The sequence below is a fragment of the Chiloscyllium plagiosum genome, chromosome 7, assembly GCF_004010195.1.
Source record: "Chiloscyllium plagiosum isolate BGI_BamShark_2017 chromosome 7, ASM401019v2, whole genome shotgun sequence".
Classification (NCBI taxonomy): Eukaryota; Metazoa; Chordata; class Chondrichthyes; order Orectolobiformes; family Hemiscylliidae; genus Chiloscyllium; species Chiloscyllium plagiosum.
The window spans coordinates 19,159,142-19,183,907 of record NC_057716.1 but is presented as its reverse complement, the minus strand read 5'-3'; the positions used below and the strand labels follow the sequence as shown (position 1 = coordinate 19,183,907).

General features: G+C 40.4%; 1 protein-coding gene and 1 long non-coding RNA gene across 8 annotated transcripts in view; one reads left to right on the top strand and one right to left on the bottom strand.

Annotated features, from left to right (window-relative positions):
• Positions 1 to 24,766, bottom strand: part of raph1a (Ras association (RalGDS/AF-6) and pleckstrin homology domains 1a) — a 176,300-nt gene that overhangs the window by 19,675 nt on the left and 131,859 nt on the right. For all 6 annotated transcript variants that reach the window (XM_043693158.1, XM_043693154.1, XM_043693155.1 and 3 more), the window contains 5 exons: positions 22,205 to 22,270; positions 17,553 to 17,696; positions 16,263 to 16,373; positions 10,032 to 10,130; positions 1,726 to 1,846 (listed from right to left, as the gene is read on the bottom strand). In XM_043693158.1, the coding sequence (XP_043549093.1) occupies positions 1,726 to 1,846; positions 10,032 to 10,130; positions 16,263 to 16,373; positions 17,553 to 17,696; positions 22,205 to 22,270 (541 nt within the window). The remainder of the gene's footprint in view (positions 1 to 1,725; positions 1,847 to 10,031; positions 10,131 to 16,262; positions 16,374 to 17,552; positions 17,697 to 22,204; positions 22,271 to 24,766) is intronic.
• The window catches only part of LOC122551378, a 105,736-nt gene that overhangs the window by 31,448 nt on the left and 49,522 nt on the right, over positions 1 to 24,766 (top strand). The gene's annotated exons all lie outside the window — the stretch shown is intronic.

Here is a 24,766-nt window from a genome sequence, read left to right as displayed (position 1 = left end):
CCCCCGTGACTTCCGTCCACCCCCACCCCCTCTCCAGGGCAGCTGGACTGGACACCACCAAGACTGCTGCTGCTATTGCCTTTTGGTGAGTCTCCAAATAGCGCACACAGAAAGACAAATTTTTGACAGGTTCCACCTTTGCCCTGTACGGGACAATGTTAGAGAGATTATTTGGGGAAGGGGGGGTTTAGGGTACGCGTCTGTGTAGAACTCCAGGGAAAGTGCTGAGGAGGGGGAGAGAGAGAAGGTGGAAGGTCAGTCCTTTAGAGACAGTGCCTGCGCTCTCATCAGTCCAGGACTATTCTCGGCAGCACTTTTAAATCAGTGTAAACAAAAGACACGATCAGTGTTGGACACACATCTTTGATGTAATGTTTCTGTTGGGACCTCGAGATCTCCCTCGGATAATCAGATTTTTGGATAATTGGTATTCGGATAATTGAGGTTCCCCTGTAGTTAGTACGTTTGCAGAGGACACCAAAATTGGAGGTGTAGTAGACAGAGAAAAAGGTTACCTCGAGTACAACAGGATCTTGGCAGATGGAGTTCAATTTAGATAAATGTGAGGTGCTGCATTTTGGGAAGGCAAATCAGAGTAGGACTTATACACTTAATGGTACGGTCCTAGGAAGTGTTGCTGAATGAAGCATCCTTGGAGTTGCTTGAAAGTGGAGTCACCGGTAGATAGGATAGTGAAGGTGGTTGGTATGCTTTCCTTTACTGGTCAGAGCATTGAATATAGGAGTTGGGAGGTCTTGCTGCAGCTGTACAGATTAGATTAGATTACATTACATTACAGTGAACAAACAGGCCCTTCGGCCCAACAAGTCCACACCGACCCGCCGAAGCGAAACCCACCCATACCCCTACATTTACCCCTTACCTAACACTACGGGCAATTTAGTATGGCCAATTCACCTGACCCTGCACATCTTTGGACTGCGGGAGGAAACCGGAGGTCTGGTTTCTGTGCTGTACATCGCTATGACTCTAAGTTCAATAGCTTCAGTCTATAGGGTTCACAGAGATGATCCTTTTGTTTGCCAGAATTTTCTGTTCTTCAATCCCTCTTCTCCAGGTTCTTCTTCAGTGGAGGCACAAGCACTGGGTATACTAACAGCAACATCTCTTAGTTACTAGTTAGAGGCAACAGATTACTAGGGAGGGAAATAAACTGATTTTCTTCAGGCTTTAGGGAAAGATAGTCACAACCCATAAACCAACCAGAAATCTGTTGCCAGGTTTAATTAGTGATCAGCAATAAATGCTGGCACAGCCTGCAAAGCAAGTCTCCTGAATGAATTTTTTAAAAAAGTGACACATTTTTGATTAGTATCTGCAGCTCTTGAGTGGGTATATGTTCAACATGCTTTAAACAAACTTGTTCTGCCTTTATTAGGATTCAATTTTTAGCTCCTTCAATTCTTCTACTCATATAATACAGGGTAGTAAGACAGCACCTGTAGTGCCACGAATGCTGGAATTTTCTGATGCTGTTATGCTTACATTTGAGTGTGAATAGGATCCTGGATGTCAACTGCTTTATACATGTCCACGCCCTCATTAGGAATTCAATTATTTTGAAACGGGGTAATGGGTACGATGAAAAACAAAATTGGACAAAAGAAAAAGAAGGGTTTTACCCAAAACGTCTTTTTACCTGCTCCTCGGATGCTGCCTGATCTTTTCCAGCACCACACACAACAATAAAAAAGGTTAGTTTACCTGGCAAACTGGAAGAACTAGACCCAGATTTCATACTGGCACTGGACAGGGATGACCATTCATATGCTGCTTCAGCTCGTTTCACAGCATCCTGGTAGTTGTCATATAGTTGTTTCCCGTACTGGTTAACAAAGATAAAAACGGGATTATTTGATTATCATTTCTATATATTTTGAGAAGAAATAAAGACCATTATAACAGTGGTAACTCACATAATTTTAAGCGAAAATGATCACTGAAATTGTTTGGGATATGTTGCACTTCCTTTAGGTAAGCAAAGATTCACTGGGATGAGTTTATTGTTCAGTGAAGAAAGATTGTGTAAGACTATGCTGATACTCCCTGAAGCTTAGAAGAATGAGAGGTGTCCTTATTGAAACACATTGCTCCTAAGGACTTATGGAGGGTAAATCTGGAGAGAAAGGTTTCCTCTAGCTGAAGCTGCTGGAAGAAAATCAGTCTCAATTGACAGGCCACAGTCTACTCCTGCTCCTATTTCTTACGTAATAAAAGGATTAGTTATTTAGGCCAGAGAGGAGGAAAAACAGTTCAAACTAAAGCTGAATCTTTGGAATTCTCTACCCCAGAAATCTATAAATTTGGAAACACTCAGTACATCCAATATAGTATTCAAAAATCTATTGATATTCAAAGGATCTGGATGTAGGTTTGCTCGCTGAGCTGGAAGGTTCATTTTTAGATGTTTCATCACTATACTAGGTAACCTCTTTAGTGAGCCTCCAGACGAAGCACTTCTGATGTTTCCTGCTTTCTATTTATATGTTTGGGGTCCAAGTTTCCACCACCGAGAAAAAGAACAGGAAATGACATCACCAATCCAAAGAAACCCAAGACATCCAGAACCTCAACTAGAGCTACAAATCTTCTCAAAACTCACTAATATTCAAAAGATATCAGGAAAAATGAATACACTTATTTGGCAGTACTGAACTTGCATATTGCTGATAAAAGACAGTTTGTTGAAGTTACTGGATTTGCATTCATCAGAACAATTTTCAGGAATACCAATTCAGGGGGGAGAAAGCAGAATTTATATTGCACAAGACAAAAGAGTTGACTGATTGGCAAGTGGACTCCAGTTGGTAAAGGTGTTGCCATGAGTAACACCACTTAACGATGTTTGATGGTTAACAGCTAGGCTTTGTTTAAATTTTAAACCACACAAGTTGACTGATTGCTCAAGTCTTACCTAAGAAATGCAACAGCAAATGGGTGTCACCCATTTTATTGAGTTGAAACAAGAGCAGTCATATTCAGGTTATTACTGTCTAAAAGAACAAAGCCCTTTGCATTATAAATATGCTTCTAATACACACAAGTGACCACCCTGAAAATTGACTGGCATTCCTAAACTGTTTGCCAGTATATTTCTTCATGCACTCTGGATTATCCAACAATTGTCTAATTTCAGAATCACATCTAATGTTGGACATGCTGATGTGCTTTTTGCAAGTGCGGTCTAGGTAGATATGGGGAGTATCTTTTTTGTTGCAAACAGACAAAGGGAAATGCTGTTTGATATGATCTGCCACATTGGGGTGTATGGCCTACATACTTGACATCTCACCAGCATTTACCACGTTAATCATTTGTGTGATAGAATATCTTTTGGCTTGTTGGTAGGACCCCGTTTGTGGGGAGCACAACTCATGTTGCTGCTATACTGTGGCAGCATGAAACAACTAGATTCACTTACTGCTCAAATATTTCAGATACATTAATCAGGAAGGATAAGGTGAGATGACTGCGTACTTTTCAGGACCAGGAGTGAGGGCTTTTTTGCATTCATGATCTTGCATAATATACAGCAAGAAACTATCTGACCAGGGCAGCCTTTATACTAAATGGTTTTGATACACTGTTGTTAAGCATCAAGTTGGTAAGATGTACAAATGACTTGGGCCCTATTTACCAGGTTACCTAACAGACCAATCCTATAGCATATGGGCCTATTTAATCCTAATGTATATACTGACCATTGTAGATAGGTTTGCTGTAGTGAATAGTAGACAACTCCTTCTTAGCTAGGCCATTGAGGAAAGGGAGCTTATTTAAAGTGAATACACTCTGGGAAAAATTCCACTGAAGACAATTCTCAATGTACCAAATATTCGACTGCACAGAATGCTAGGATCAGGGAGTTAAAAGGGGACGTGGCCCAAGTGCTTTTGAAACAAAAGAGTGAGATGTGAAACAATACATTAGCAATGGAAGTTCTTGAAGCGGAATATGGCTCTGGTGCAGAATAGAAACATTCCATAATGGAGAAAGAATGACAAATTTCGTGTTTCAAATACAATAGAGATATATGTAAATAAAAAGTGAAACAATTGGAAAAAAGAAAGAAGGGGCCAAGATAGTGTATGCAAAAAGATTACCAGGTAGCATAACAGGGCATATTACTGTCTTAATGGACAAGTAGTTCAAGGTTGAGGGGGGTGGGGAGACTTCTTGTACTGATGGAAGGCATTGCTAAGGCAATAATAAATATGTACTTTGCATCTGGCTTCAGATAAGAGGACAGTACCACAGTGTGCAATATTCAAATAAGTTAACTCATCTCATTCAGTTGGGATGTATCCTAACTTTGTAAGGAAAATAAACTTAGTTGTGCTGTTCACATTATGCACATAAACTTTTAAAAAGGGTTTGTTAACACCTAAACATAAACTGGTTACAAAATTGAACCCAAACGGTTAAAGGGGAAGTGGCAGCCTGAATACAAACCTACCAAGAGACGGAAGATAGGATTGGCCAACAGTTATTTTTCATACTTGAAAATTTGTGCGAAGATTTGTAGCTTCTTTTGTGTGTGTTGGAAAGACAACGGAATGGGGACATGCCACAACCCAAAGGACTAGCCACTTTACCATACATCAAGGACATTTCTGAACTGACAACCAGACTACTACGACCACTAGGACTCATAACAGCACACAAACCAACAGCCACTCTCAGACAACAACTCACCAGGACAAAGGACCCGATACCCAGCATGAGCAAAACCAACGTTGTATACAAAATTCCATGCAAGGACTGCACAAAACACTACATAGGACAAACAGGAAGACAGCTAACGATCCGTATCCATGAACACCAACTAGCCACGAAACGACACAACCAGCTATCCTTAGTAGCCACACACGCAGATGACAAGCAACAGGAATTTGACTGGGACAACACTACTATTATAGGACAAGTCAAACAGAGAACAGCCAGGGAATTCCCAGAGGCATGGCACTCAACCACTGATTCAAATCAACAAGCACATCGACCTGGACCCAATATACCAGCCTCTGCAGCGGACAGCTGGAACTGACAGCCAGAAGCGGCAGATTCAAACCACTATAAATGCCAGAGGAAAGATCACAGAAGCGCCTCATAGGAGGCTCCCAAGCACTGAGGATGTCACCTAGACAGGGGACGAAACGTCTGCAACACAAATTCCCAGCTCGGCGAACGGAACCACAACATTTTTCATACTTGCAGGGTATATAGTGGTGTGTCTGATGTTTGTATAGAGCAACTCTTTCTTTATATGTTATTCACCTGTACATGAAGGCACAATTTCAAAGTTTTCAATTGACACAAGATATGAAAATGTAGTGAAGTGAGGACGATGATAGAAGGCTTTAGAACATAGGCTGGTGAAGCAGACAAACACGTGACATTTCACTTTTAACACAGCTGTTTATAGTGATCTATTTTGCAAGAAGTAGTAATATCAAATAAATGGTACAATTTTAAAAGAGGTACTGAACCAGGGAGACCCAGGGATTCTCAATATATTGAAGGCTATGGGGAGAAAAATAGGAATTAATTGGACAGCTCTTACTTTTTTGCTGTACATTTAAAGCCTAATAAAGACAGTGCTCACAGAACATAGAACATGACAGCGCACTACAGGCCCTTTGACCCTCTACGTTGCGCCGATCTGTGAAACCAATCTAAGCTCATCTAACCTACACTATTCCATTATCATCCATATGTTTATCTAATGACCATTTAAATGCCCTTAAAAGTTGGCGAGTCTACTACTGTTGCCCTTACTACTCTGAGTAAAGAACCTACCGCTGACATCTGTTCTTTATTTATCACCCCTTAATTTAAAGCTATCTCACCTCATATGAGCCATCACCATCTGAGGAAAAAGGCTCTCACTGTTCACCCTATCTAACCCTCTGAACATCTGGTATGCATCTATTAAGTCACCTCTCACCCTTCTTCTCTCTAATGAAAACAGCCTCAAGTCCTTCAGCTTTTCCTCATAAGATCTTCCCTCCATACCAGGCAACATCTTGCTAAATGTCCTCTGCACACTTTCAAATGCTTCCACATCCTTTCTATAATGTGGTGACCAGAACTATACACAATACTCCAAATGCGGCTGCACCAGAGTTTTGTACAGCTGCAACATGACCTTGTGGCTCCGAAACTCAATCCCTCTACCAATAATACCTAACACACTGTATGTCTTCTTAACAACCCTACTAGCTGGGTGGCAACTTTCAGGGATTAATGCACCTGGACGTTGAAATCTTTCTGCTCATCCACACTACCAAGAATCTTACCATTAGCCCAGTACTCTCTATTCCTGTTATTCCTTCCAAAGTGAATCACCTCACACTTTTTAGATTAGATTAGATTAGATTAGATGAGATGAGATTAGATTACCTACAGTATGGAAACAGGCCCTAGCCCAGTACTCTCTATTCCTGTTATTCCTTCCAAAGTGAATCACCTCACACTTTTTAGATTAGATTAGATTAGATTAGATTAGATTAGATGAGATTAGATTACCTACAGTATGGAAACAGGCCCTTCAGCCCAACAAGTCCATACCGATCCTCCGAAGAGCAACCCACCCAGACACATTCCTCATCTGTACCTCTGACTATTGCACCTAACACTATGGGCAATTTAGCATGGCCAATTCACCTAACCTGCACATCTTGGGACTGTGGGAGGAAAGCGGAGCACCCAGAGGAAATCCATGCAGACACAGGGAGAATGTGCAAACTCCACACAGACGGACAGTCGCCAGAGGCTGGAATCGAACCCTGGCGTTGTGAGGCAGCAGTGCTTTTCTGCATTAAACTCAATTTGCCACCTCTCAGCCCAACTCTGCAGCTTACCTAGGTCCTTCCGTAACATCCTTCCGCGCTGTCCACAATCCCATCGACCTTAGTGTCATCCACAAATTTACTAACCCATCTTCCTCCGCCTCATCCAGGTAATTTATAAAAATGACCAACAGCACTGGCACCAAAACAGATCCTTGTGGTACACCACTAGTAACTGAACTTCAGGATGAACATTTCCCAGTAAACACCACCATCTCTGTCTTCTTACAACTAGCCAATTTCTGATTCAAACCACTAAATCATTCTCAATCCCATGCCTCCGTATTTTCTGGAATAGCCTACCATGGGGAACCTTATCAAACACCTTACCGAAATCCATATACACTATATCAATGCCTTACCCTCATCCACCTGTTTGGTCACCTTCTCAAAGAACTCATTAAAGTTTGTGAGACATAACTTACCCTTCACAAAACTGTGTTGACTATCCCTAATCAAATTATTTCTTTCTAGATGATTACAAATACTATCTCTTATAATCCTTTCCAACGCTTCACTCACAACTGAAGGAAGGCTCAATGGTCTATAATTACCAGGTTGTCTCTACTCCCCTTCTTGATCAAGAAGACAACATTTGCTATTCTCCAGTCTTCTGGCACGATTCCTGTCGACAATGATGACGTAAAGATCAAAGCCAAAGACTCTGCAATCTCCTCCCTACCTTACCAGATGATCCAAGGATAAATCCCATCCGGCCCAGGAGATTTATCTACTTTCACACTTTCCAGAATTGCTAACACCCCCTCCTTATGAACCTCAATCCCATTTAGTCCAGTAGCCTGTCCAACAAAATTTGTCTTTTTCATGTGTGAATACGGATGAAAAATATTCATAGTGCCTCTTTTATCTCCTTGGACTCCATGCACAACTTCCCACTACTCTCATTAATTGGCCCTAATCTTACTCTAGCCATTCTTTTATACCTAGGCGGAAGCAGGTATTGCAGATGTTGTAGATTAGGGTCAAGATTAGAGTGGTGCTAGAAAAGCAGAGCAGGTCAGACAGCATCCGAAGAGCAGGAAAATCGACGTTGCAGGCAACAGCCCTTCATCAGGAGGTGTCCAGGGGGGTGGGAAATAAGGAAACTGGTGAAGTCCACATTGATGCCATGAGGTTGAAGGGTCCGAAACGGGAGATAAGACGTTCTTCAACCAGGTGTCGGGTGGTGAGGGACTGGCGAGGGAAGAGGCCCAAGACATTTATGTCTTCAGAAGAGTGGGAGGGGGAGTTCGGCTATGGGATGATGGGGTTGATTGGTACGGATGACCCAGAGATGTTCTCTGAAGTGCTCTGCAGGTAAGCGTCCAGTCTTCCCAATGTAGAGGGGACCGCATCAGGAGCGACGGATACAGTAAATGACATATGTGGAAGTACAGGTGAAACTCTGATGGATATGGAAGGCTCTTTTGGGGCCTTAGACAGAGGTGGTGGTGGGGGGGGCACAGGTTTTTACAATTCCTGCAATGGCAGCAGGTGAAGGCGAGTTGTTGGTGGGGGGTGGACCTGACTAGTCACGGAGGGAAGGGTCTTTGCGGAAAGTGGATAGGTGTGGGGAGGGTAATATATCCCTGGTGATGAGGTGAATTTGTAGATGGCGGAAATGTCGGCCGATGACGTGATTTGTGTGGAGTTTGGCTGGGTGGAAGGTGAGGGTCAGGGGGGTCCTGTCCTTGTTGCGGTTGGAGGGGTGGGGTTTGAGGGCAGAGGTGCGGAACGTGGATGAGATGCGTTGGAAGGCATCTTCAATCACATGGGAGGGGAAATTTTGGTCTTTAAAGGAGGAGGTCACCTGGTGTATTCTGTGGTGGAACTGGTCCTCCTGACATTCTTTTATTCCTGACATACCAATAGAAAGCTTTAGGGTTTTCCTTGATCTTATCTGCCAAAGACTTCTTATGTCCCCTCTGGCTCTTCTTAGTTCTCTCTTTAGGTCCTTCCTGGCTAACTTGTAACTCTCAAGTGCCCTGAGTCTTCACGTCTCATCTTTACATAAGCCTCCTTTTTCCTCTTGAGAAGGAATTCAACTTTTATAAACCATAATTGCCTTGCTTGACCACTTCCTCTCTGCCTGACAGGTACATAATTATCAAGGACACACAGTAGCTGTTCCTTGAACAAGCTCCATATTTCAAGTGTGCCCATGCCCTGCAGTTTCTTTCCCCATCCTCCACATCCTAAATCTTGCCTAATCACATCATAATCGCCTATTCCCCCAGTGATAACTCTTGCACTGCGTTATATACCTCTCTTTCCATTGCTAAACTAAACTTAACCGAATTGTGGTCACTATCATCAAAGTGCTCACCCACCTTCAAATCTAACAACTGGCCTGGTTCATTACTCAGTACCAAATCCAATGTGGCCTCACCACATACTGTGTCAGGAAACCTCCTGCACACACTGGACAAAAACTGACCCTTTTAAAGTACTTGAGCTATAGTGTTTCCAGTCAATATTTGGAAAGTTAAAGACCCCATAAAAACTATCCTGTTACTTTCGCTCCCATCCAGAATCATCTATGCAATCCTTTTCTCTATTTCTCTGGAACTATTCGGAGAACTATAGAAAACTCCCAACAGGATGATCTCTCTTTTCCTGTTTCTAACTTCAGTAGACGAGTCCTCATCAAACATCCTTTCTGCCACAGTAATACAGCCCTTGATGAACAATGCCACACCGCTCCCCCCCACCACCTCTGTTTTAACACCTTCCCTGTTCTTACTGAAAAATCTAAACGCTAGAACCTGCAATCATTCCTGTCCCTGCTCTATTGATGTCTCCAAAATGGCCACAACATCGAAGTCCCAGGTACCAACCCATGCTGCAAGTTCACCCATCTTATTCCGGATGCTCCTGACGTTGAAGTAGACACACTTCAAACCACCTTCCCGCCTGCCGGTACACTCTTGCAATCTTAAAACCTTATTCATGACCTCACTCCTCTCAACCTCCTGTACATTGGAGCTACAATTCAGTTTCCCATCCCCCAGCTAAATTAACTCAGGAAAAGACCATTTTCCCACATAGTTGAGATTAACACCATTCACCAGTTTTCTGAGGGAAAGCACACAATGCTGACTGATTAAACTTATCGCTATACCCAATGATAAAGCATGGCCTCTATCAACAAGGATTGATTACCTTGGCAATGCGAATGCCATTCACCCACTGATGAAGAGTTCTGACATCATCACAGCAGAGATATTTGATGTACTGAGATTTCTTCTGGATCTGAGGGTGCTGCAGGAATAAAAACAAATAGGAAAATATTATTTGTCAAAGGTTGGCATCTATGTACAAAAAACTCCCCCTAATAAAAATCAGTGTGGTCAGGCTGGAAATGGGAACATACAACTCTGAATTAGCAAATGCTTCTCATGGTAAATTTGACTATAGATGTTTATTCATAGAGTTATAGAGATGTACAGACACTTTAGTCCAACATATCCATTCTGAATAGATATCCTAATGTAATCTCGTTCCATTTGCCAGCATTTGGCCCATATTCCTCTAAACCCTTCCTATTCATATACCCATCTAGATGCCTTTTAAATGCTGTAATTGTAGTTGTCATTATACCTGCCTCCATCACTTCCTCTGGCAGTTCATTCCACACATGCACCACACTCTGCGTGAAAAAATTGCACCCTTTGGTCCCTTTTAAGATTAGATACCCTACAGTTTGGAAACAGGCCCTTTGGCCCAACAAGTCCACACTGAACCTCTGAAGGGTAACCCACCCAGACCCATTCCCCTACCCTAGATTTACCCGTGACTAATGCACCTAACACTATGGGCAATTTAGCATGGCCAATTCATCTGACTTGCACATCTTTGGATTGTGGGAGGAAACCGGAGTAAACCCATACAGACATGGGGAGAATGTGCAAACTCCACACAGACAGTCACCCAAGGCTGGAATCGAACCTGGGTCCGTGGTGCTGTGAGGCAGCAGTGCTAACTGCTGAGCCATCATGCCGCTGTTAAGTCTTTCCCCTCTCACGTGAAACTTATTTCCTTTAGTTTTGAAATCCCCTACCCTGGGGAAAAGACTGAGACTATTCACCCTATCTATGCCCCTCATGGTTTTTTATAAAAATTCTCCCTCACCCTCCACATATTTTCCAGCCTATTCAGTCTCTCCCTATAGCTCAAACACTCCAACCCTGGTAACATTGTTGTTAAGTCTTTTCTGAACCCTTTCAAGTTTCACAACATCCTTCCTATAGAGGAGACCAGAACTGAGTGCAGTACTCCAATAGTGGCCTAACCAATGTCCTGTACAGAAGCACAAAATATAATGTCAGCAAGCAACTCCTGCCTGTGCTTTCATTCCTTTCTTTACATTTGTTTCATACATTGTGTCAACATTGCCCATTTTAAATTCCTACGAGACAGATTTTGAAGGATGGAAGACAGGAAACCAGCCAAGAAGGTGGTGGAAAAGTTGAGTCTAGAAGTAAAAGACATGATTAAAAGTTTCACCAGCAAACTGACAGTGGCAGGGATAGGGATAGGCAATATTTTATGGGTGCAAGTGAGCAGCATGTGGTAATGAAGAATATATGGCATATCTTCTCAAAGTCAAATGGATACCAAGATTGTAAAGAGTTTGCTTCAGCATGAGATAATGTCCAGTGTTAGTGATGGACTTTGTTTACCAAAATTTTCCCAATACTTAATATTGGATGTGCAACAATTACCTTAACTAAGTATCAGTTTAGTCGCATGACAGGGAGTCAAAACAGGTGGTGGTGGTGGTGGTGAGTTAGAGCATGACATTGATAACTCACATGATTAATCAGATATTGTGCACTTGGACGATGCCACCGAGAGGCAGAACGTAGATGAGGAGGAGGGGACAGAGAATCTATCCTTGGAGGTCACCAGAAATGACAGCAAGTGAGCTGCATGCAAAGGTACTGTAAGAAATTCCCTGTATATGACTGGACAATATTGTAAGGATCAGTACTATGCTTTCAGCTTTTTAAAAATTATTCATTTACAGGGTAATGGTGTTCTTGGCCAGACATGCACTTTTGTTTTGTTTTGAATGTATATGTATTGAGATAGAGTATTTGCCCATTTCTTAAATTTTTCTTAATGCAGAGTCAATTACACTGAATAAAGTGAAGGTGACCTGCCTTTTTGAATCACCTTTGGGTGCAGATACCCCTACAGTACTGTTAGGAAAGGAGTTCCAGGATCATTAACTCAGTGACAGTGGAGGTGCAACGAGACAGTTTCCAGTCAGGATGGTGTGTGGCCTGGAGGGGATATTGCAGATGGTGGTATTTCCATGCATCTGCTGTCCTTGCTCTTGAGGTGATGGAGTCACAAGATTGAAAGGTGCTATCTAAAGAATCTTGGTGAGTTCTTGCAATACATCTTGCAGGTGGTACAGAACAATAATGTGCACTGGTGATTAAGGGAATGAACATTGAAGATGGACAGATGGCCAAAGGGTCTTTCTCCATGCTGTAAAAACTTTATGACTCTAACATTAAGAAAAACTTTAAGAAATGGGCCAATACTCTATCTCAATACATGTACATTCAAAACAAACCAAAAATGCAAAGCATAAATATAAATTAATAAGTACGATCTGGTAACCTTTACTGAAGCATGTTTGCAGACCAGAATCTTGAAGGGTACAGGAAAATTAGGAAGCATGGGAAATTAGGAAAATTCCCACGTTTTAATAAAGCATCATTACACGGTTACAAGGTCTGGGTTTATTGTTTTCATTTCTAGTGCTGAGATTTAACACAAAGTGGTCCAGGTAGAATCACAGAATCCCTATGGTGTGGAATCAGGTCTGCACTGATTCTCCGAAGACCCAACCTAGATCCTCACCCTGTCCCCATAACCCCGTATTTACCATCGCTAATCCCTGGGCACTATAGGGCAATTTAGCATTGGCCAATTCATTTAACCTGCACATCTTTGGACTGTGGGAGGAAACCAAGCACCTGATGGAAACTCACGTAGACAGGGGGAGAATATACAAACTCCACACAGACACAGTCACCTGAGGGTGGAATTGAACTTGGATCATTGGCGCTGAGGTAGCAATTCTAACCACTGAGCCCCTCGTTTTTTCTCTCTCTCCCTACTGTTTCACTTAGACCGTGTAGTGATTAAATATAACTGAATGCCTTACTAGGCCATTCTACAGGGTATTTGAGAGTCAACCATATAGTTGTAGATCTGGAGTCAAATTTAGGCGAAATGAGATAAACATAGTTGATTTTATTCCCTAAAGGATATTAGTGAACCTAATAAGGTTTTTGCAACAATCAACAAGAGTTTCAAGGTCACCATGAGGTTAGCTTTTAATTGCAGATTTATTGACTGAATTCAAATGTTACCATTTTGCTATGCTGGGATTCGAACCAATGTCACCTAAGCATTTGTTCTGACCTTGAGATTACTAGTCCAATGACATCATCTCTGTGTCACTTTTAAAACTGCTGGATTTTCCCAATTCAGATCATTGGCCTCCTTTTCTCCAAAGATTAATATTGCTTGCCTCACCTAGTAAATTGCACATTGATAGTAGTTGGTGTATAAAGGAAGCATCCCTTTTTATGTCAGACAAATGAGACAGTTTCAGGTTTGAATCCCAGTCTTTGCTGAAGGAAAATGAAATGTCAGCTTGGTTTCCTGCTCCTGATTGTGGATGTGCGCACATAAATGTGAACGCGTGTTCATTATGAAAGTGTTATATACACATCATCCACACCCACAGGATCAATCAACCTCAGAGGGGAGAGCAAATTACTGCAGATGCTGGAATCTGTACTGAAAACAACAAATGCTGGAGATCACAGGGAGTCAGATAGCATCTATGGAGAAGGAGCAAGCTAACGTTTAGAGTCTAGATGACTTTTCATAAGACCTCTAAGTCTAAATAAATGCCTGCCCACAAGTTTAAAAAAAATTTCCACCAGTCAAACTTGCTGCCAAACTACAGCTCCCTTTCAGGAAATGGTATGCAATAAAACAAGGATGGAGTGAATGGGCACATGAAAGGTGTTTATGAAGAAAACCACATCTGATCCACCCATATAAAAAGAGACTCGCGAAGAGTCAGCCATACAGCATAGAAACAAACCCTTCAGTCCAACATGTTCGTGCCGACCAGCCATCCCAATCTGACCTAGTCCCATTAGCCAGCATTTGGCCCATGTCCCTCAAAACTCTTCTTTTTCATATACCCATCCAGATGTCTTTTAAATATTACAATATACCCACCTTCACCACTTCCTCTGGCAGGTTGTTCCATATATACACCATCCTCTGCATGAAATAGTTACTCCTCAGGTTATTTTTAAAGTCATTCCAGTCTCACCTTAAACCTATACCCTCTAGTTTTGGACTCCCCCCCCCCCCCCCCCACTCTAGAAAAAAGGCCTTGGCTATTCATCCTATCCATGCCCCTCATGATTTTATAAATCTCTAAGGTCAGCCCCCAACCTCCAATGCTCCAGGGAAAAGAAAGCCCCAGCCTATTCAGCCTCTTCTTATAACTCAAACACTCCAGACCTTAAGTCTTTTCTGCACCCCCTCAAATTTAACAACATCCTTCCTGTCGAAGGATGACCAGAATTGTACACAGTATTCCAAAAATGGCCTCACTAATATCCTGTACAATCTCAACATGATGTCCCAATTCCTTCAATCTATTTTCTGATCAATGAAGGCAAGCATGCCAAATGCCTTCTTCACTACCCTGTCTACCGGTGACTCAATTTTCAAGGAACTGCGTCCTTCAATCTCTCTGTTTGGCAACACACACAGGGCCTAACATTAACTATATTAGTCTTGCCCTGGTTTGCTTTATCAAAATGCAACACCTCACATTTATTTAAACTCCATCTGCCACTCCTCTAATCAAGGTCCCATTGTACTCAGATAATCATCTTCACTGTCAACTACACCATCTATTTTAATGTCATCTGCAAACTTACTAACCGTACATCCTATAATTCACATCCAAATAATTTATAATGATAAATGACAAAAAGCAGTGTACAACACTGATTCTTGTGACATACCACTGGTCAGTTAATTCAAATTTTCTGACATCTCGCTCTGTAGTGTTAAATGAACAGGTTTTACTGCTATCTCACCCCTTTCGAGGTAACTATTCTGCACAATCACTAGTGTTGTGTCCTGATCTTGACAGTCTTGAGGCAAAAAAGGCTACTGGTTCATGTAATAACAGTTCAGCCAGATGTGAACTAGTTTTCCCACAGTTGATCCAAAAATTCTAAGCAGCAAAAAATATGTTTTTACTCTAAGGAAGGATTTAAACTTGACTCTCGATTTATCCTCCAAAATGCATGAAATTCTTCTGTAGCTCTGGGAGCATTTGGAAAGAGTGAAATAAGTAAGTAATTAATATAACCCACCGCCATTATGGCCAGTGATTTTTGTATTTGACATATTACTGCCTGACAGTAAGACTTCTCAACAAATTACTTTCCCAGATGACATTGAATAAGGTTCAACTCTTCTTCAGACAAATGGCTTTGACAGCTGACGTGTTAGGTTCACACAAGAAACACAGTAAGACAACTATATATGGAATTAAAGGGAATATGGGCAGAGGAGGCAAAATTGAAGGGTAGGGCTAAAATATTTGCTCTGACTTTAAGGAAGCAGTAAGTGGTATTCTCCAGAGTCTGTGTTAGTGAAATTTCTAATTATTGGATATATAAATGATCAAGACTCAAGAACAATTTTTAAATTTACCTGTATTTCCACGACAAGGGTATAGTGCATTATGAAAGGCAATACATTGGCAGACAAATGGCAGAATTATTTCAATATGGGAAAATACCAGATATTTGGAAATGAAATACATCATAAATGTTATACTTGAGAGATTAATTAGAGAAGCAGAGAGTTTTGTTTAGCAAAATTACATACGTAATTCAAGGACAGCGGAAATGGACAAACACAAACTAATTTCTCCTATTAATGTTTAAGATTTAAAGGAGAAAACAGTAACGGATACAACCTTTGTAACACTTCAATTGGCAAGTATTATGTAGCTAGGGTGCCAGCAATTCTGATACAAGTCCACATGAAGCTGCAGACCAAAACTTAAAGCTAAATTAAGTGTTTTTATATTGTTTTCCAAAACAGAGGCATTGCACATCTTTATATCACTACACTCCAAATGGTCCAACAATAACCAGAAACACATTGAAGCAGAGAAACAGGACCCTGGTTTTAAAGCTAGTCTCCCCATTCTCAGACATTAACATGTAGAAGGGCCTCAATCAACATGAATGTAGAAATAAACTCAAGAAGCTAACAGTCTATTCCACAACATCCTTCTAAACCAAGCACCATTCATACCTTGAGAGCGCAGCAGTAGTCCGTGGGAGCCTTGTATTTACTGCGGTAATCCTGGCCATAATACACATTCACATGGTCTAGCTGAATGAAACAAGCCAGGTCGCGAGAGGTCTGCAAAACAGAATAAGGTCAGGTTAGTTAACCTGCTCTCATCCTGAAAAAAAAAATGACATTTACATTATTTAAACTTAGTTGTAGGCAAGAAGGCACAGTGACACTTGTGTACATATGCAGTCATTTTTAAATGGGTGCAGAGTAATGGAGGCAAAATGCAGCATTAAAAAAAATCAGTTTATTTTACATCCAGTAGCTGCTTCTTTGTCACGATAGCTGATTTCTAACTGTGGAGTTTAACAATAATTTTCCACTCCTTTCTGTGCTTCATTCAGACTTACAAAAAGAATATTTTAATGTCATTTTAGACAAGACCTGAAACCATGTATCCTCACTGACATGCTTCGTATTCAATTGCAAGGGTCTGAACATGTACCCATAGAAGGCTGCATACACTGGATTGCCACCACAGGGTCCTTTCCAAGCAAGATTCTGAAATACAACGGAGATATATCCCCTGGACAATCTCAATTTCTAAATAGTGACTCGAGGTGAGTTTAGTGAGAAGAATGTTTCTTTACTCCCAAGTAATGTGTTGATGTCCATGGAGATCAACAGTTTAAAATTAATTGGAAATTCAAATTAATATGTGAAAGAATGACACAAGATTTCATGTTTTGAGACTTGTATTGTAATAAAACAGTTGAAGCAGTATTGACTAAACACCATTTTTGGAGGCAACTTGTACTTTAGATCACATTGCAGAGCTTTCCCTTTTTTAATACAACTGGAAATATACTTGACAGATATAATCAACATTGTTCTTTAAGCAGGCATTCCTCGAACCAGTGCAAGTGATTTGTAGCTTCCAAGAGATTGCTTAGTTCCTCCCCCCACCGTCCTTTCTTAATGTGGTAATTAGTAGTCTTATAAATGGGAGATTTTCTGAGACTTTTCCTTCTCATTCAAGCTATGCAGATCTGCAACTTGTTTAAATTCCTCGCTAATTTACTTTTCAGATCCAAGCATGAGCTCCCATCTATATTCCTGCATGGTGAATCACAAAAACATGGGATTTCTAGCTGCTTGTTCTTGCAAGCCCTTAGATCTTTCCTCTCTCAAGAATATCTTCATGGCAACAGAATGGAGGCATGGACTTGGTATCCAGGTAGAAATGCAGAATTACTGTACCTGTCACATGATTCATTTAATACAAAAGCACCTTTTAATCCATACCTTTGTCTTGCCCTTCGGGACATAATATATTCCAGAAGCTCTGAGCAGGAAGTAGCGCTTCTTCCAGGATTTCTTGCCATCCTCTTTCAGCCAAAGCAATCCCTCAATCTCTGGAACAGTCACAGAACTTCCACAGAAAAACTCCTGCAACAAAAACACAGAATAGAGTATTTAATTTACAGACTGCAACTGTAAAGTTATTAAGTTAATTGGCCTTAGCTGCTAGAACCAATTAGATCCAGCAGGTAGGAAAAAGCAGATCCTGTAATTTAATGTTTGCTGATTCTGAAAGCAAGGAAGAATAGAAAATACAGATTGCATTTTCTGCAGATATACCTGTTAACTCTGCAACTTGGTGAAGACTAATATAAATTCCAGTAAGCATCTGTTAATAACATGCAGCTAACTTACTTTTTCTGAGTTAAAAATCACAACACCAGGTTATAGTCCAACAGATTTAACTGGAAGCACTAGATTTCGGAGCATTGCTCCTTCATTAGGTGAAAGCTGGTGCTTCCAATTAAACCTGTTGGACTATAACCTGGTATTGTGTGATTTTTAATTTTGTTCACCCCAATCCAATACCAGCAACTCCAAAATCATTATTTTTTTTCCGATCCATTATTTATCATTCTTGGTTTTTATTTCTGCACCACTCCCAGACCAGCAGTTCCGCTGAAGTTAGCCACATGTACCACAGAATTTAAAAGGATGTAAATCAATCTTCCGTAGGATATTTTGCGTGGACAGACCTATCCAGAATTTTCATCTTAAACTTCTGCAGCAGTTTGACTGTCTAACAGCACATCTATTCTATTCCTTGAATTATGCCACCGTAAAACCTGGGAATGTGTTAGGGTGGCTGATTTAAATTGGAAGTACCATCCAAGAAGAATAATTATTTTCCAAAGTTTAAAACAAAGCTACATTTGAGAATCTTATTAGTCAACAGGGCAAACTGCCAAGACAATAGTCATACAAATATTAAAACTTGGAGCTGCTCCAGGATAACCAAACACCCCAATGCTGATAAAACAACTTGACAGGAAGATAAAACTCAATCCTGATTTTTGAAAGACATTTTTAAAATAAAATACACAACCTTTAGATTTAACATTCTTTAAAATACACTTTATTAAAGTTTATATTTTACAATTATTTAAATCAAAATTAAAAGAAAATATAATATAACTTTTCATGGTTTTGCGCATGTCTTAGATGGGAACTTCATATAAAAGCCTCTTTCATCAAACCTTCCCAGGATAACATTTTGCTGCATCTCTGAAGGCTGGCTATTTGATTAAACAGTGTATGCATTGGCACACAGGACTGGGTACTCCATACACAAAATTCATGCTTTCATTTTCATATGTTAACCACATTTGTATTGATAATACTATTCAGCAGATGCAGCAGAAGCCTGTTGATGGTATAACGTGTTAGCTAAATAGAACTTGGGACTCAACAGTTGGTATTAGGATCTGTGGGCTCATCCAGCTCAGTCACCATTCACTGACATCTCACTAGAATTCTGGTGTTAGAAAGGTAGAAAAAGATATAATCTAGTTTGACTTCGTTATGATAACCTGGATGCACAAACAACACCACACTATAATGTTACAGCTCTCATTGATTATTCATTATTTTTATTCTTTTTTTTTAAAATCAATTTTAGTTTGGAGCTGTGAACTCAGAACTTTGAGCTAAAGAGGACCTTTGGGTCATGGCTAACAACAGCTTGTGTTAAAAGAAAAACAGACCAAACAAGCTTTTGTTTGTTTGTGAAGCCAGGCCTAGAAGTTCACTGCAGTTTGGTTCCTGATCAAAAGGTTCTGCAGACGCTTTGTTATGTTCAAACTGATGACTATTAACGAGGTCAGTATATGGGAACTGGTTCCAGCAGACACCAGATTTTGAATGGTAACTGGGACCTTGTGGAGAAGATGGTTGGTTTGCCAGGGAGTAGTCAGAGTTTGAATTGGGTTTTGAACTGTTTTTTCTGTGTAAAGGAATCTGACTGTTGATGATACAGCAAGAAGAGTTGAAAGCTCCCTGCCTAACCTCCATTGTCTACTCTTGGAAACTCAGAATAGAAAATAAGTATTACTGCCTTTATCTGAGTGACCTAAAAAAGGTGACCCTGATTAATTTCTTCAGAAAACCAAGCAAGAAACCAACATCTGTGCCTGTGAAACAATACAACGTGAAAACCACCAAGTAATTTGGCCAGTGTTGTTTTCTTTCATTTATCCCATAACTATGATTGTTTATCTTTGTGTTTTGTGTAAATGGGGTTGAAAGTAAAAGTCTTGAGTTTATGGCATAGACCAATTGGATTACTTTGTTGTTTACTTTTACTCTGCTAAGTTAGCATATTGTTAATACATTGCTCAGTCTTTTCTTTAAGGTACAAACCAGTGTCTGGAATTGTTTGTTCACAAAGTCTGGGATTGGTTATTCAAAAGTCTGATTAAGAACTAGTGGGATCAATTTTGAGGGCCTCGAAAGGTTGTAGTGTCATTGCCTTGAGAGTATATAGGTAAAAAGGCTGATTTGTTTGGCTGTTTGTCTCCATGTTGTAATAATAGGAAGATGTGAATGCACTGGAAAGAGTGCAGAAGATGTTCACATGAAGGTTCCAGGAATAAGCACTTGAGTTAAGAAGAAGGAAGTCTGGACTATTTTCCTTGGAGAGGAGAAGACCAACAGGAGATTTAATAGAATTTTTCAAAATCATGAGGAGTCTGGACCAAGTGGATAGGGAGAAACTATTCCAACTTGTAAATGGATAAAGAACCAGGGGGTATAGTTTTCAAGTGTTTTGTAAAAGAAGCAAATGTAAGGCAAACACGAAACTTCTTCACTCAGCGAGTAATCAGGGCATGGAATGCACTGCCTGGACATGTGGTAGAAGCAGTTTAGTTGGGACATTTGAAAGGATTTTGGATGATTACTTAAATAGAAAGAATGAGCAAAGTAAAGAAGGAAGGCACTAAGCTAAAATACAGAGAGCTAGTGCAGATACTATGGGCTGAATAGTCTCCCTCTGCACCATAGCTATCACAGATTCTGAGCCAGATGATTGTCTTTCAATACTCACAGGCTGAATGGTCGCACAGGACTGTCTAAATTGAAAAAAAAAGATAGTCTTCAGAAGAGATATTGAGAGCGGAGGAGAAATTAGGGTTCAAACAAAATCCTACCCTAGGTGCATTTATAAGGTACTTCTTCTACAGCTACTAAGAATCCCAGTGAAAAGTGGGATTCTTAATGCTTAAAATAAACACTTCTGCACAAACCATTGATATCTTAACTAGCTTCTCATTAGTAAGTTGTTCAATGTTTGGAATTATAAGAGTACAAAAACAGTACTTTCACCAGTTTGCTGTGAAATGTCAAGTATTCACTCAATCTAGATGAACCTATCAGCTTTGGAGCCTGCATACCATCAAATTTGAGGGGCAAATGTTTATTCTTTACTGATTTCTAAATATTTGGGATGCAGAAATACTAGGTTCAAGGGTAACTACTATAATCCAAACTGCTCATCTTATTCATGCCAGATTCCAAAACGAAATTCCTCAAATCCAGAACAGTGTCCTGAGCAGTAACACAAATAATTGCCCATTGAAGAAAGCCAAGAGAGTATATCAAGCTCTTCTGGGGGAGCGAAGAGCATTATACTTGTTATATGCAGTCAAAAGGAACTGCAAAGATATGCCAGTCACGTAAACTTGAATCAGTCATACTAAGTGGGTTTGATAATGGCAGTAGAACCCAAATGGGAATTCCATATGTGCTATCACAAGCACCAAGCTGTGCAAGGAAGAATTCTGCTTGCATTAACATGGGTTATATCTGAAGATGTTAACACTGTTGTGAAGTTGGAAGTCAGCCACTGATGACAAAAGCAGTTTTCAGAAGACATATCCCAAAACTCAAGCATAAAAGGGCTCAGTGAAGTTTTGATCTTGTTCTAGCATTGGGACCTACATGGCTGATTTCCCAAAAGGAGAACTTATACCCCCAGGGGTACAATACAGTTCATTTCAAATACTTCTTTTAACTTCAGAACTAATTTACTTGAAGCAATCTTTTCAGGTCTGCAAACATAGAAACTGAATTTTATTGCATCACAAGTAGTCCCAGTTCTGATGCAACTAAAAAGATTTTAAAATCCAATTGTTTTCCTCTTTGGTTCATTCCTTTCAGTTCTGATTGACGTGACTCAACCCAGGTTAAGGATCATGATGAGGAGAAATCCCTTCACTCAAAATGTTTGTGAACCTGTTAGGAAGTCTCTACCACAAACAGCTGTGGATCATCCAGTGTACATGACGACTAAGTCAGAAATTGATAAGATTTCTGGATACTAAGTATGGTAAAGTGTGGTGAGGCAGGTCCAACTTGATCCTCTGAATGGGCTACTCCAGCTCTTATTTCTTATGTCCCTTTTACAAATAAGTATTTCTGGAATTTCTTTCAGAATGCTATCACATGTCTGTTTAGCTCCCACCTCAAGTTCCCTCTTCATTGGGCCAATCAATAAACTAAAAACCAATGAGAAATGCTGATCCTTGATTGTTATGACATGAAATGAGTTTCAATTAAGTCACGAAAATTTAGAAGTACAGCTTGTGTGACTAACTTACCTCTAGTAAAGCTTCCTTATTTCGGTCTCCCATCTCAAAATTCTCCCTCTTCCCTAGCAGATAATTCTGTCATAAATAAAATGCAACAGTACAGTTAAATATATATTTGACATCAATAGATTAATCCTTAAATCTCCTGCGAGCTGCTGTATTCAGTGCAGTCTGTAATACTGTAAGCTTCAGAACTTCAATAACTGTAAATGATTGAAAGAATCAGCAATAACTCTGTCAAGAGTAAACTTTTAAGGGACAAGGACAACTGTTACACAGGAATTGAATGTAAGTAGCCATGCTTGTGAAAAGGAGGAGTAAAAGCTACATAAACAAAACTGTTTTAACAACTGCTTCATAACTGGCTGCTTTATACCACAGAGACAAATTGCAGGACAGATGGGTCTTCAAACAGACAATCAATGCCAAATGTAACTAGGAAAAGGGAAGCTACTTTTGATAATAAGGCAACATACAGTCTTGATAGCTCCAGAGTAGTCAATATTGTGGATGAAAGAATTTAAAATATCATGAATAATATCACACCATAAGAACCAAATTACTTTAAGATTTTGATTCCAGGATTCTTCAAAGGAAAATACACCACAGGGATCAAACCCAAGACAGCCAGAGAAAGATACTATTGGTGGAAATCATTGCTAAATTCCACCATTAATTGGGTAATAGCCAACTGGGTTGAGGCTTTACTTGCTTTATTTGAGGGAATTTATTTTGATTGCTACATGCAATAAAGTTCAAATAATTGTTTCAGTATTTGACTGATTGGGAGATTTCTTAGTGAGTAGCCATATTAAAGATAGCTCATGGTAATAACACACAAGTCTCATATCCAAGATTGGCTGACCTTATGGTCTAACTTGTATATACAGCAAACCTTCTATTAACTGGCACCTATGGGATCAGAAGTTTATCAATTGATCAAATATTCTGGTTTATCAATGCAAAATAAAACACACCAACTAAAAGGAACATAATGCACTTGGATAATAATGCAACTTTACCTTAAATAAAACTTACTGACAGAGAGCCTTCTCCTTCGCACCCTCAACTAACTGCTCGATAATTCAGCAGACATCTGGTATTTGAGGTACATAATTTTTGCCAGTTTAATGAAAATGCCAATTCATACGTTGCTGGCTAAAACAAAGTTTGCTGTACCTGTGATTCTCAGCTGGATGCCAAAATAGCTTTGGAAAAACCAGTGACACCATATAGTGCTCAGCCAGTCCTGAACAGAGTCATGCAGCATGGAAACATAATCTCAAACTAAACTAATCTCGCTTGTTTGCTGCTGGTCCATATCCCTCCAAAGCTTTCCTATTCATGCACTTATCTAAAAGTCTTTTAAATGCTTTAAATGAGCTAATCACTGAGCCAGCCACATATTCACTCTTATCTGGAGAAGAATTGACTTATTAGGATAGTCAGCATGGCTTCACGCAGGGGATGTTGCTCAGTGGTTAGCCCTGCTGCCTCACAGCACCAGGGAACCGGGTTCAATTTCAACCTTGGGTAACTGTCTGTATGGTGTTTGCATGTTCTTTCAATGTCTGCGTGGGTTTCTGCTGGGTGCTCTGGTTTCCTCCTACAGTCCAAGATATGCAGGTTAGATAGACTGGCGATGCTAAATTGCCCTGTAGCGTCCAGGGTTGTGCAGGCTAGGTGGATTAGCAATAGGAAATGCAGATTTGGGAATAGGGGTGGATGCCTGGGTCTGGGTGGGATACCCTTCAGGGGGTCGGAGCAGACTTGATAGGCTAAATGGGTAAAAACAAGGACTGCAGAGGCTGGAAACCAGAGTCTAGATTAGAGTGGTACTGGAAAAGCACAGCAGGTCAGGCAGCATCCGAGGGACAGGAAAATCAACGTTTCGGGCAAAAGCCCTTCATCATCTATTCCTGATGAAGGGCTTTTGCCCAAAACATCGATTTCCCTGCTCCTCGGATGCTGCCTGACCTGCTGTGCTTTTCTAGCACCACCCTAATATTGATAGGCTAAATGGCCTCTTTCCACACTGTAGGGATTTTTTGAAGCTTTTGATTAAGCTTTTTGAGTAAGGTACGAAGATGATTGATGAGAGTAGGGCAGTGTATGACGTTTATATGGACCTTATTAAAGCATTTGACAGGGTACCCTCATGATAGGCTGAACCAGAAAATGGATCACATGGCATTCATGGAGTGTTGGCAAGTTGGATTCAAAATTAGCTCAATCATAGAAGACAAAGTATTTGGCGAGACGTGCTTTTCCTCACTAGAGGTTTGTGATTATTGGTATTCTGCAAGTATCAGTGCTGTGATCTCTATTGTTTGTAGATGACACATAAATTGTTGGAACTGTGGATACTGAGGATGGTTATCAAACTGGATACAGCAGAATATATAGAACAGTTGGAAAGTTGGGCACAGAAATGGCAGATGGGAGTTTAATACTGACAAGTGTGAGGTGATGCATTTTGTGAGGTCAAATGAAAAAATGAAAGTATACTGAAGATGTTACCTAGTATAGTGACGAAATGTCTGAAAATGAACCTTCTAGCTCAGTGAGCAA